This window comes from Melopsittacus undulatus, chromosome 4 (genome assembly GCF_012275295.1).
Source record: "Melopsittacus undulatus isolate bMelUnd1 chromosome 4, bMelUnd1.mat.Z, whole genome shotgun sequence".
Lineage (NCBI taxonomy): Eukaryota > Metazoa > Chordata > Aves > Psittaciformes > Psittaculidae > Melopsittacus > Melopsittacus undulatus.
The window spans coordinates 37,338,083-37,351,794 of record NC_047530.1 but is presented as its reverse complement, the minus strand read 5'-3'; the positions used below and the strand labels follow the sequence as shown (position 1 = coordinate 37,351,794).

At 47.3% G+C, this 13,712-nt stretch overlaps 2 protein-coding genes across 2 annotated transcripts; one reads left to right on the top strand and one right to left on the bottom strand.

Annotated features, from left to right (window-relative positions):
* Positions 1-1,050: 1,050 nt before the first annotated feature.
* SSTR1 (somatostatin receptor 1) lies at positions 1,051-2,717 on the top strand. Its single transcript, XM_005148912.3, has one exon. It carries the CDS (start codon positions 1,115-1,117, stop codon positions 2,279-2,281), a length of 1,167 nt encoding a protein of 388 aa, XP_005148969.1. The 5' UTR covers positions 1,051-1,114; the 3' UTR covers positions 2,282-2,717.
* A 7,887-nt stretch (positions 2,718-10,604) lies between these two features.
* Positions 10,605-13,114, bottom strand: CLEC14A (C-type lectin domain containing 14A). The gene has a single exon (XM_034062076.1). It carries the CDS (start codon positions 13,105-13,107, stop codon positions 11,692-11,694), a length of 1,416 nt encoding a protein of 471 aa, XP_033917967.1. The 5' UTR covers positions 13,108-13,114; the 3' UTR covers positions 10,605-11,691.
* Between the last annotated feature and the right edge of the window lie 598 nt (positions 13,115-13,712).

Here is a 13,712-nt window from a genome sequence, read left to right as displayed (position 1 = left end):
GGGGTTGTAGCACTGGTAATGTGATGATTGAGCTTGAAGTGATCCTGTGAGTGGAACCAGTATGTGAGTGGACAGAAAAGTGGACAGATGGTGTGTTTGCACAGCAGCATAGCTAGGATGGTCTTGGCACCATCATGGTGAAAATAGTGATGGCGAGCTGTAGCATTCAAGCTGATGCCTGTATTCTTGGATGCCATGAACAGAGGCAGAGCATGTGCTGGGATGTCAGGTAATGTGTGTATCTGCACATTAAAGTGGTGGATATGTTTCAGAACAAAGCATGTGGAGAGGGGCACTGAAGTATTGTATGCTGCTAGTGTGTGATGCCTGATGGTGGTGGGACAGGACAAGGTAGGACACAAGGGTATTGCCTTTTTCAGTAGTGCATTCGGCGTTGAAGGTTACGTGACTGGTTATAGTGCCATGCCCAGTGCCAGTGCCATGGGGTGGGCAATGTGCAGTGGGGGAGGTGAGGGTGACAGCAGCTGTGCGAGTATGTGGTAACCCTGCCCAGGTAACACTGCCCACCCGCCCATGACCCCGGCTTTTTAACTGCAGAAGAAAGGCTGATCCCTTTCCCTGTGGTGCCCCTCCCCGGACCCAGGTGCCGGGTGGGCAGTGCATAATGGAGGGGGATGAGAGGATGCTGGGAGGGAAGGGGGAAGTGCAGGGTGGGGGAAACAATACTGGACGGGGAGAGCGAGGGGATGGGGGTGTGGGGTGTACTGCGAGGTGGGGGCAGCGGGGACGGGGGGAGGTTGCACTCCGACCGCCCCGGAGCTGCCAGAGCAGAGAACGGCCGGAGGGCGGGATGGGAGGAGGGCGGGCGGCGGGAGTGGGCTGGGAGGGACACCCACTTACGTCTCCTCCAGCATTTTTTTTTCCCCTCTTTCCCTCCTCCTTTTAGTCGCTGGTGACGAGCCGCTGCCTATTAATCATTCACCAGCCGGAGAGCTGCAACTACCGCCACTCGGAGCGAGCGGCGCCGGTAGCCGCCTGCTTCCTGCTGCTCGTGCTGGGACCCGCCGCGCCGGGAGCCCCGCCGGGATGCAGGACCGGGCGGGCGGCTGGCTCCTGCTGCTCTGAGCCGCCGGCGGGGAGCTCCAGGCAGAGGATGCTCCCCAATGGCACCTGCACCAGGCTTCCGGGCTGTGCAGGCAGCGGCGGCGGCGGAGCCGGCAGCGCCTCGGAGGAGGCTGCGGCAGGGGGCATGGACTCGGGCGGCAGGAACTCCTCCGGCGCCCCGAACAGCACCCTGAGTGAGTCTCAGGGCAGCGCTATCCTCATCTCATTCATCTACTCCGTGGTGTGCCTGGTCGGGCTGTGCGGCAACTCCATGGTCATCTATGTGATACTACGTTATGCCAAGATGAAGACGGCCACCAACATCTACATCCTCAACTTGGCCATAGCAGATGAGCTGCTGATGCTCAGCGTCCCCTTTCTGGTCACCTCCACCCTGCTGCACCACTGGCCCTTTGGCTCACTGCTCTGCCGCCTGGTGCTCAGTGTGGATGCCATCAACATGTTCACCAGCATCTACTGCCTGACTGTGCTCAGTGTGGATCGCTACATCGCCGTAGTGCACCCCATCAAGGCGGCCAGGTACCGCCGTCCCACTGTGGCTAAAATGGTCAATCTGGGTGTCTGGGTGCTTTCCATCCTCATCATCTTGCCCATCATCATCTTCTCCAACACAGCAGCCAACAGTGACGGAACAGTGGCTTGCAACATGCTCATGCCAGAACCCACACAGAGGTGGCTGGTGGTCTTTGTAGTCTACACCTTTCTGATGGGCTTCTTGCTACCTGTAGTGGCCATCTGTCTCTGCTACATCCTCATCATTGCCAAGATGCGCATGGTGGCCCTGAAGGCTGGCTGGCAGCAACGCAAACGCTCGGAGCGCAAGATTACTCTCATGGTCATGATGGTGGTGATGGTCTTTGTCATCTGCTGGATGCCCTTCTACATTGTGCAGCTGGTCAATGTCTTTGTAGAGCAGGATGATGCCACCATCAGCCAGCTTTCTGTCATCTTGGGTTATGCCAACAGCTGTGCCAACCCCATCCTCTATGGCTTTCTCTCGGACAATTTCAAGCGGTCCTTCCAGCGGCTGCTCTGCCTCAGTTGGATGGACAATGCTGCAGAGGAACCCATCGACTACTATGCCACTGCCCTCAAGAGCAGAGCATACAGCGTGGAGGACTTTCCCCCAGACAACTTGGAGTCAGGGAGCATGTACAGGAATGGCACTTGCACCTCCAGGATTACCACCCTCTGAGGAAGCATTCCTGACTCCCTGCTCCCCTACTGCCCCCAGCAGGAGGGTGAGCAAGTCCAGGGCTGTGGCATGGGGGAGCTGGGAGGGAGGGGTTTTTTGTCCTGCCCGAAAACAGTGGTGGTTGGCAGAAGAAGTGAAGAAAACCCCGCATCCTAGGTCTGATGCCCCATCCCAGACCCCTGTCTGCCTCCCTTGAGAGCAGGTGCATTTGCTGATGCTTTGACACCCACTTAACAAATTGCCACACTCATGGGTCGTCTTAGGGTCTGTCAGCCCAGCTCTGCTACCCGTCTTTGTCTAATTAGTGGCTGTAAGGGTCCTACAGTGATTCTCCCTCACCTTTTGTACAGGTTGCCTTCCTGCTCGGTCCATAGGACCCCCAGGCCACTGAGTCAAGCCTCCCCATTCAGGTTCAGATTCCCCCTGACTGAAAGTGACCCTGCTCAGCATGTCAGTGTACACCTTCTCTTCAGAGAGTAGAAATGCTGGGGAAAAGTCCCCTCCAGCACACCTTGCTCTCCTCCAGGAAGGAGCAAGTAGCCTCTCTCTGTCCCACCCTCCCCCCCAGGAATAAAAAAGAAAGTAGGGAGAAAAAAGGCCCTGAGAAAATAAGTGGTACAGTCATGGAGCTGTCTTCTGCTTTGCAGACAGCTTCACATCACTGGGGCTCTGGTTGTCTGTGCTATGTTCAGAGGAAGCAAGGCAGAAAAGGACTTTGGAAAAAAATCTGATTATTGCTGTGCTTCAGAGCTGCACAGCAGCTTGCTGATAAAGGGAGATAAACAGTTCTGTGACTCATAGGGAGTGGAGCACTGAGCAGGGAGCTGGGGGAAGTGCTGAGCTGAGAAATGTTTGAATGTGTCCATATATATGATAAAGTGTGCTAATAATAAAGTTTAAAGGGAGCGCTAAACTGTGAAGCTACTGTCTTGCGCCTGCTCCATCAGCTGTGAAACAGCGATGAAGGGAGCTCAGATGGTTTTGAATATCCTGGGTGGCTGCAAAGTCACTCTAGCCTACATGGAAAAAAGGGATTAGTTTCAAAATCTCCGTCAGGCTCTGAAATAAATACTTGACAAAAAAGTAGCTGTTTGAGAATAGCTATTACCCTAGCTCCAGTTTCTTCTGTTGCACTAAAAAAAAAAAAAAGCATAAAATGAGTTTCGTATGTTGCCAATGTATTATACTGGCCCAGAGCTTCTTAATTTTTCATTTCTGAGAATTCATGGGTTTAGTGTGTACCAGATGTCTTTTTGTTTGATTTTTCTATTTGATTCTTGTCACTGTGTTGTGAATGTGTTTTTCTGAAGCAATCTGTACTGTGTACCTATGTGTGTGGTGACTACTTGCAAGATTGCATTTAAAATGGGTGATGCTCAAAAAGGCTCCTTTTCAGATAAAAAGGTTGTCACTTTTTCTAACTCTTTCATCTACACCATCTCCCCCACAAAAACTCTCTCTCTTGAATTTTCTCTATTCCCTTCTTATGACAGAACAATTTTCATATACACGAATGAAGCTTTCTTGTTTGATAAATGACAGCTGATTAAACAAACCTTTCTATCCATGATCACTCTTATCCCAGGCATAAGAATTGGTACAGGACCATGTTGAAATAATGAGCTATGTTTTTTGCTTTCTACCACCTATGTTAACAGTGTCACACAGTGACAGGTGTGCTGGTAAGTGTGATAAACCACTTCTCTAGCACAATACTGCAGTTGTATTCATTATAACTACTGGCAATCTGAAGCAAGAGATTGGGAAAAATCTCTAGTAGCAGCATACCCATAGCATTGTACTGGTAAATACAGTGCTTAAGTACAGTGTTAAGTGTAAGGTTGACAATTAAAGCATCTAGCATTTGCAGTGGTGGACTTACTACAGGTTTTTGTTAGATTACACTGCTTAATTTTTCTCAGCAGCAAAAAGCGGGATTCTACTTTGTACATTTCTTTCACCAAAAATTAGATACTGTTAAATGAATGTATAAATTTAGTATTTTAAAGTTGTCTGATTCAAAGGCCGTTGAAATGAGAGGGAAAAAAAAACCCTAATTCATTTCCATGGACTGTGAGTCAGCTCCTTTTAGTTTAAAAATTGCTAATGTGAAAGCTGTTACATCCTTATTAAAATATTTTGTGGAAAGCTTTTACAATTGTACAGTTTCTTTTCTTTTACTTCCCAGTGGACCTCATTTAAGGAAAACATGCAAATATTAATTTTGGTAATGGTTTACATTCACATGTGGGAGAAAAAATGGATTAAATATCTTTATAAGCTTAACTTTTCACAGAAACCAAACATCTGTGAAAACAGTAAAATGCCCCAGGATTCCACACAATGCTATTTGTAGAGCTTCACTTAAAATCTCACTCACAATCTCTTCAAAATGATATAAACCTCATAATCTTATGTGGTCTTTTTCACGCAGATATTGTTATGTACGGTCAGATTAAATAGAAGTCAGTCTACTTTCGACTGTTGGATTTGTTTAATATCTGACACAATGAAACAAAAGTTAGAAAGCAGTGACTGATACCCAACACTCAGCTCTGATGGAGAGTTGAGTCTGGTTTTGTCTCTTTCTTTTCATTTTACTTTGCCTTTAAACAAAGCTGTGGTGGACGCCTGCACACCTACCTGTGCATTTTAATTCTTCATTTTCAGTTGTTCCAGGCAGACGGCCATGGTGATGTTCAGAGTGGGCAGGGCAGGCAAGCGCTGCCGTGAGGCCGGCGGTACCTCGGTAGATGGCAGGCTTGCCCTCCGCTGGGTACAGCCAGCAGCTCCTCTGGTATTACCGGCTAGAGCACCTTGTGTTGCTTCAGTTGGAAACAAAATGTCTTTATCCTAAACTAACACGTCATCCTGCTGTTTTTCACCCTTTCGTTTGACTGTGTTTAGTTTAGTTTGTGGCAGTGGGAGAGGTGTTCAACAGCTGTAAATCACTCTTAATTTGCTCTGGAAGAAAAAACAAGTTCATTCTGTTGTTATTATTCTACATAACAGAGCATAACTGCCAGAAAGAAAAAAACAAAAAACAAAAAATCACAAAAGAAAAAAAACATAGTCCTCATGAAATAACCTGTACCAAAAAACAAATGTAGCTCTTTTTAAAGCTTTCCAGGTTGCAAATAAGAATCTCCAGATTTTATATGGAAATGATCTGAAATAGTGCTTAATTCACTAAAAATCACTACCCAGACGTGGGGTAGCTCTGAACAGTATCTAGACAATGCATTGGACTATTTCCCATGGTAGCACAAGAGAGAATGTTCTTCATATGGAACATACATCAGGTACCTCTGCAGTGTTTTCTCACTCAAGGGAGGGTACACAGGAAATTACTCTCCTTTCTCACCAAGCTTCCCAGTACAGTAGTAAAGAAACATCTCATAATCCTGGGGCTGACTGCTGTGTGCAGCTAGTGGGCTTGAACCAGACTAGTTGTAGAGACACTTTATATCTGGGCTGTGGATGGAAAAGTGAGGTCACATGCAGATCCTCTGCCTCTTGAGATTGTCCCTACAGCAGAGAACATCAACCAGTAAATGGTTTCTTTGCATTCAGAATTTAAAGTACCCATCTGATTTCTTCTTAGAGAAGAAGAATCAGATTTCTGAATATGACATAAGCGTTTCTGAAATGCCAGGTTTCCAGTGAATCGTAATTTAAAAAAAAGGCTTTCTGGTTGTTTCTGAAAAACTAGAAGTCTGATTTTCAAATGTACGTGGTACACTCTATTAACACTGTGACCATACACTGTATTTTAACTGGTTCTCTGCCATGTTTCCAGCACTGTAAATCCTGACTCCTAAAAATCCAAGAAAAATAGTAATAAAAAAACCCCAAGCAAACAACCAGAAGAAATAAATTAGCCAAGAAAGTATCATCAATCCAGCATTCTAGACTATGTGATTTCAGCCCTTAGAAAGCTTACCTGAGTCCAGGGCTCTACAGACTGTGAATTATGAATCTCTAGAGGAGAATAAAATGTTTCTGCTGCATTGTGCATTCAGCACTTCCATTCTCTTCAACACAGAGCCTTACTGGGTGGGTAACTGCAGGCTAGGCCACAGGAAGAAAGGGTAATTTACTAATTGTATTTTTCTCTGAGAATAATGCTTTTAGATGTTGCATTTTATAGAGAGAAATAGCCAAGACAAACAGGTGAACCAGAGAGTATTTCAAAATACGTCACTAGACGGCTACAAGCCAAGCACAATTTTGACAAAAAAAAATGTTTTTTTTCTTCCCTTTTCCCAAAAAAGTCTTTTTTTTTTTTTTTTTCCCACAGGTTCTTATGCTGTGCCATGTGTCTTGGGGTCACTCTGTGGGTTCTTGAGCTTTCTAAATAGAAATAGTACTCAGATAAAAGTACCCAAATGCATAGCATATGGAGGTTGTGGGTCCAGATTTATGTCTTGGGACCTGCTGATCACTGTGATGAGCACTGGAATTTAATTGCATGGCTCCTCTTACCTTGTTGGTGACAGGGTTATTTTTTGCGCATGTGGGCCCTACAGAACATAAAACTCTGTAAGACAACCCATAGGGAAGCTGTGAGCTTCTGCAAGGGTGCTGTAATGTACTGCACTCCATAACACTGAACAACACTGAGGAACATAAGTTCCAGTGATCACAGACTGATAAGAGCAAAGTGCCACAACTGCAACTAATTCACGCAGGACTTGCAGGCACTCAAACATAAAACAGCAAGTTCAAATGATTGCTGGTCAGCTGGAATAGTTCAAAACATGGCAAAGCTGTACAAAGCAAGTATGTATGAGTATATACACACATACACAACATGCATGTGTATATGTGTGCTTCATTCTTGTAAATATTAAGTATCTTATTTGGTCTGTTACAAAGGGATGAATTAAAATGTATATTGGTTATAAAGGACTTAATGATTAGTAAAATTCAGATTCCAGCTGCTAAACAGTTAGGTAGCACATTTTTACTGTTTAGGCAATAGCAAGTCTTTGTTTTGATTTTGTACTGCTCTGACATGTATTGGAAATTGGAGTGCTAATTCTGCTGCAGAGGTGAGTCCATGGTTGCAGAGGCTGAAGGTGGTAGAAGAAGTTGATCTTGGAGGAAAAAAGATGTGACTACTGTCATTGCTTTATTGAGTAGAAAATCAATATGAGCATTAGTGAGCTTATTTTCCTAACATTGCAGCAAAATTATTTTATATATCATCTGGTCACAGAAAGAGAAAAGACAATTTTAGAAGCTAAACTGAGTGTGCAATATTGTAAAGAAGCTTTTTTAAAGGAATTTCATATGTCTTCATGCAAACTAGAACAACTTTGGTATTAAAATATGCTTATTCATGGAATCATAGAATGGTTAGGGTTAAAAGGGACCTTAAAGGTCACCCAGTTCCACCCTTCTGCCATGGGCAGGGACAACTTCCGTTGGACCAGATTGCTCAAAACTCCATCCAGCCTGGTCTTTAACACTTCCAGGAATTGGGCATCCACAACTTCTCAAACTCAAAGTCTTGCAACCTTAAAGCACATAGGAAAAGTGGCACATACAGATGTCAGATTTTCTATTTCCCAAAGCATTTTCTGTCACAGAGAGATTACCGATTTGGATTATTTTTAAGTTTACTCAAACTATCTGTTCTTATGCTTCTATGTTATGTTCTAGGGAACGGTGTAAGCCATTCTTATCAGTCTAAAATACAAGACCTGCTGATCACATTCCAAAAACAAAACCACGCTTTTCTGACATATTACAGCCCATGTGTTGTTCCTGGATTAATGACTGAGAATGTTTATTTGTTCACAAACTGCCATATTTTGTAATGAACACCTGAAAAAATATGCACTGAGAGGATGTTAAGGATGGATACATCCTGATAAAGATGGATACTTGCATATCTCTCCCTCCTCAGCTCATCCTCTTCCTGGACTTGGTACCCACAAAATCCACAAAAGCAGTTGTTTCCCCATCCTTCTGTCTCAGACTTGCAATGCAAAAGGACTGACAGACAGCAGGTGGGAAAGGTGCCTTTTTCATCTCCACTGCTGTCTACAGGGACCTTGCCAACAAGCCTGTAATACAGAAAAGGGAAAAGACTTGCTTGCAAGCAGATGACTTCCTGTCCACATTCACATTCCAGTCTCCCAGTCCCAGAGCTCTGCAAGTCCAGAGGAAAAAAGCAAGGCTGCACATTGAGAAAAGAAGGAGAGGCATGAGGTTTAACTTATTCTGAAACCTTGGGAGTGTGATTACTGCTGTTGTCTTGCTGTTTGCCTTTCAAGTGAGTTACACATGATTACTGAAACATATGAATCACCATTCTACACCCTTGATAGATTTCTGCATCCTGAAGAAATAGAAAGTATTATTTCTGACAGAACTAAGTTGCGTGTACCAGTCATTAAGGTCCATGCAATATATAAGCAAATATAATAAGGGCTGAAACCATGAAAAAAAAAATTGATTAAGTGATAGGAAATTACACTTCTTGGGGGAAGCACAGAATCAATTTTTTAATCTTCTTTAAGCTATATACTACACCTGAAAAAAAGTCCTTTGGTTTTGACTCCAAGACCTTGAAGTATTTGAATTTTGTCTATGTCCACTTTTAGATTTCACTTTAATCCCATAACACTTATTCAAGCCCTCAACTGTATGAATCCTTATTTTAAAAAAATGGGGGAAATGAAAATTGCATTTCTTATTATTTGATGAATACAAACCATTAAAAATTTGTCACATATTCATGAATAGCACGTAAAGCTGACAAATGACATGCCTACCAGCCAAACTATATTTGCAGAAATAAAGGAAATCTAAAAATTAGATTTAATAATTGGTAACAAGGGACATTTTGGTGTGTTTTAACAGGCATTTAAATGTGAGTAGCCTCCCTAGACTTTCTTTACAGTCAATGTAGAGAAATGGCACTTTTAGGATGCAATGCACTGACCCTGTTTTCACCATCTAGTCCAAGTTTCTGAGAGAAACTGCAAGTACACACTTTTCTCTGTAGGCTATAAGAGAGTCTAGGTGAGTAAGATGAGTCTAGATGAGATGTCAGAGATGTCTACACCTGGTGAGGTGGATCCCATCCTTAGGTGCATAATAGTCTGGTTTCAGCCGAGTCAGATTTTAAACCAGGGAAAACATAACAGAGTCCTTGTGTAGTCCTTTAGACAAATGCCTAATGCTTTCTTCTGAAGCTTGAGTATGAGAAAAAAACCTCTGAAGTCAAATGTGATTTCACAAGAAGCCAAGGCAAGGACCGAAATGAAAATAATAAGATGAGACAGGTGAATGGTCTGTCAGAGCATGAACTTCTGCATTTTAACGGAATAGTCTGAGTCAAATCCTGAGAGACACCGAAGAAGTAGTCAGTTACAGACACTCAGCTCAGCACTTAGCTGTGTGCTTGACAAGACTCCTGGAACAGAGAACAAGAGTATTTCTAGAGCTTAGAAAAAAATAGCTGGACAGTTGTATAGTCCCATTGAGCCATCTTATATGTGGGAAAGAGAAAAACATAGAAATAATAATTTAGGGAAGCTCACATTCATCTTAGTTGTTATTTGCTTATACTGCCCCTTGTAGAGGAATGGAGTTCCTCATGGGCTGCACCCTCAAAGAAATTACCTACAGCTAGAGTAACAGGAGTGGTATTAAGACAAAACGCATTAAGAGCTAGGTCATTTTCCAAATCTGTATACATCTGAAGCCTCGTACTGAAGTGAAAAAATGCCTGTCCTCTGAAACAGAAATGTCAGCTAACCAGATTACAAGAGTACGAGATAGCTTTGTAGTGTGTAGCATTTTCACCTAGCTGGATTTCATTCCTGTCATGATACAATAGATTTTATGGCTACAGACAGCCTGATGGGTCACAAATGGCTGTGATCCCCCTAACAAAAGCAAAAAACCCCGTTTCCCAGATAGCAGCAACCTACCAGACAGAGGGGGAAAATTAAAAGGCCCATTCCATGTCATATTTTATCCTCAGCAGATGTTTACAGCATATTAATCTTCAAGTCTTTGCATGCAAGAAAAAATGGTAATAATACACATTATTGAATGGAGCTCACTACACTCAATGGGAAAGTGGCAAAGTGAAAGCAGTAGTCAGAAGGTCAGCTCTGAAGAGAGGAAAAGAAATAAAAAAGCCTATTAAAAAAACCCCACAACAAACAATCACCACAAAACACCCCCCCCCCCCAACCAACATTTCAGAGTATAAAGTTCTTTCATTACCCTACCCACACCCCAAAAAGCTTGGATGAGATCCAGTTGTGTTTTACTGCACTAAGAAAACCTTGAATCAATATTAAGCATTACCACTTTAATTGAAAACCGGCACCATATTAAGAAGTGAGCATCAGCACTCAGAACTGCAGAGAAAGCAAGTTCTGGCACCAGGAGGGAAGCTGCTCTACAGGAATTCCCAAGGGAAATCACGGACGAATTGTTTACCTCATTTAGAAAGGGGCACAAAAGGTGAATTCTTCTATCCTTACTCCATGGACTCCATGGAAAACAATCTATCTAACTAAAAATAAGAGGACTTGCATGGTGTATTTGGACACACGATAACTCCTCACAGAGCGTGGTCTGTCAGCACCTTGTCCAAGTGTAAGGGAGCCATGCACTGCATGCAGAAGATGTTTTGTACCGACCCACTTGGGGAGAAAAGCTATAACTGAAAAATGTGTTGCTTTGCCACAATAAAAATACTGTACGAAGTAACAAACAGAGCAGTGATTTAGGTTTTACATCATCCTTTATTCTTTTCATCAGCTGAAGTGTAAAATTGACTTTCTATTAACCTCCCACTGCCTCAGCAATTTAATGACCTTCTAAGTATAGAAATGCTCTTCATTTTTAAGGATGTCAGCCTGGAAGAGTATAGGTCACAGTTTTCTCCAGAAGTGTGGCAATTCACCTCTCCAAACGTTTCAGCAATTAGCAAAAACAGGAGAACCTCCAAGTACCACTCAGACAATGAATGATTTCTGAATTACAAGATGCCAGTGCTCACAGTGCTCCCTCACACTTGCTCCAAGGCACACGAAGAACAGTTTCTGAGAGGATAAAACCCCACAGCGGTTGCAGCTACAGCAGATAAGTAACAGCTGTGTCGGCCAGGCTGCTGCATTTATGTTTATGTCAGCATCTGAATAACTTTTTCGGACCGGCGAAAATTCTTGACTGTCCAAAGGCTTCAAAGCCCTGACAAGGGGGCAGCCGCCTGCTTCACATTGACAAGTCCTGCTCAGCCAAGTCCCAGGGCGCCTGTTCCTCCACTCCCCGGCCAGCAGCGCTGGAGCAGAAGGGCTGGGGGAGCCGAACGCCGGCCCGGGTGGGTGTTGTCCCTCGGGGCAGCCCCGAGGGAAAGGGCTCCGGCCGCTCCGAGGCTACTCGCCGACCGCTGCTTCGCTTGGCTCCCCGGAGCCCGCCGCGGCCTTGCTGCCAGTCTCCGGCGGCTCTTTGTCCCCTCGGCCCTCGGATTTCTTGTTGAAGCAGAGCTTGAAGACCCCCAGGAGGGTCATGATCAGGACGATCAGCACCACCACAGCGACCGTCACCAGGATGAAAACGTAGTTGGAGGAGGAAGAGGGCAGGGCAGCATCTGTCTTCTCCCCGTCTGAGGCTGCAGTGGGGGCGGCGGGCGGTCCCGCGGAGCCGCCGGGTGTCGCGGCATGAGGGCGGCGCTCGTCCGCCCCAGCACCCGGCGGCTCCGCAGGGCCGCCCGCAGTGGTGGGAGCCCCCCCCGTGGCCGCACAAAGCGTTCCTTCCAGCCCGCCCGTGGTACAGGCACAGGAGAAGCCGCCGGCAGCATCGCGGCACCCGGCGGTCTGGGAGCATTGCCCAGTAGCGGGGCGCCGGTGATGGATAGGGCAGGGGCAGAGGGGCCCGTCTGCCCCCTGCCAGGCGAAGCCGCCCCGCTGGGGCCTGCAGATGAGCCGCACCTCCCCACCGGAACACACCACGGTGAGCACGGTGCCCGGTGGGCTGAAGCCGGGGCCGACGCTGCTCTCCCCGAAGGGGAGGCTGTAGTCGAGGCCGAGTGCGTCCGTTGGGCTGAGGTCAGGGCAGGCGCCCTCGTACAGGTACTTGCAGACGTAGCCCTGGCTCTCCCGCTGGCAGAACCGCTCCTTCCATCCCCAGCTCGGGCCGCCGTCGGGGGCAGCCGCCGCTAGGTGCAGCCCGGCGCAACGGACAGCGAGGCAGGACCGCACGGGCTCCTTCACCCACCGTCCGAGCGCCGCCGGCACCTCCTGCGGGGCCGCCTCGCCGCCTGTGCCCTCCCAGGAGAAGCCACGGAGCGGCTGCCCTGCGTCGGTGCAGGCGGAGGCGCCCCTCTTGAGCCCGACCCAGAAGAGCGAGGGCGCGGACCCCGCCGCCGCATCCGCCAGCAACCCCAGCAGCAGGCGTAGCTCCAGCTCGTTGCTGAGCCAGGCCAGGCTGCCCCGCCGCCCGCCGCAGGCGGCGCGGGCATCAGTGTACGAGGCGTTGACGAGATGGGCGCTGAAGCAGGTACCGGTGGCCTGGCAGCGCACGGCGGCCCGCGGTGACTGCGAGGGCCGGGCCAGGGCGCAGGCCGCGGCCAGGAGTAGGCACCAGGGCCCTGGCCGCCTCATCCTGGCGGAGCAGAGGGCGGCGAGGCAGCACCACACTTGGCAGCCCCGACAGCTGTGGCGGAGCTCGGCCCCGGCTCGGGCTGGTCCCGGCTGCCAGTGCCGTCCCGCCCCAGCGCAGTTCCCGCTCCCACGGCCCTCCCCCGGGCCTGCCGGAGGAAACATGTCGGGAGCCGGGGTTGACCTCGGCATCCTTCGTTTGTTGGCGGGCGGGTGAAAAGCAGCGACCTGCGCTGCCAGAAGGCGTTGGCCCTGCCCGCCGAGCGGTGACCAGCCTCGGAGGAGGACGGGGATGGAAAATCCCAGCGCCTGCTCCGCTGTTGAAGGCGTAGGAGGTTGGCGAAGTCCAGAGCTGCAGCGGCGGGGCCGGGGTCACAAGCCTGTCTCACGCCTGTGCCTGGGAGATGCTCCTGTTGCACAGCACTTCCAGGAGAAAAGCGGGCCAGCTTCAGTGACCTCTTTCCGAAAGATGGATGATTCTGGGTTAGGTGCAGCTGTGCAACAAACCCCCGTACTCCCAAACCACGAGACAGTTTAACACTCACAGAAACTGATTCAGCTGTTTGAAGCAAATTGGCCTAAATGCATTGAGCATGAGATGCCTGCGATGACTTTCAGTAGGTTCTTAAATAAGTCTAACTGATCCACTGCAGCTGTTGCTCTGTAGGCAATCTATGTGTCACTTCATTTTCATACTACTCATTGTGATGTCTATCTGCAGTTACCAGATATGTATATTCAGATACAAAACACATCTGAGTCTCTTTCCCAGGCATTTTATATGGCACAAAACCAGG

What these genes read in the sequence shown, in the direction of transcription:
- CLEC14A (XM_034062076.1), bottom strand. Translation starts at nt 13,107, where the DNA reads ATGCCGAGGTCAACCCCGGCTCCCGACATGTTTCCTCCGGCAGGCCCG.
- SSTR1 (XM_005148912.3), top strand. Translation starts at nt 1,115, where the DNA reads ATGCTCCCCAATGGCACCTGCACCAGGCTTCCGGGCTGTGCAGGCAGC.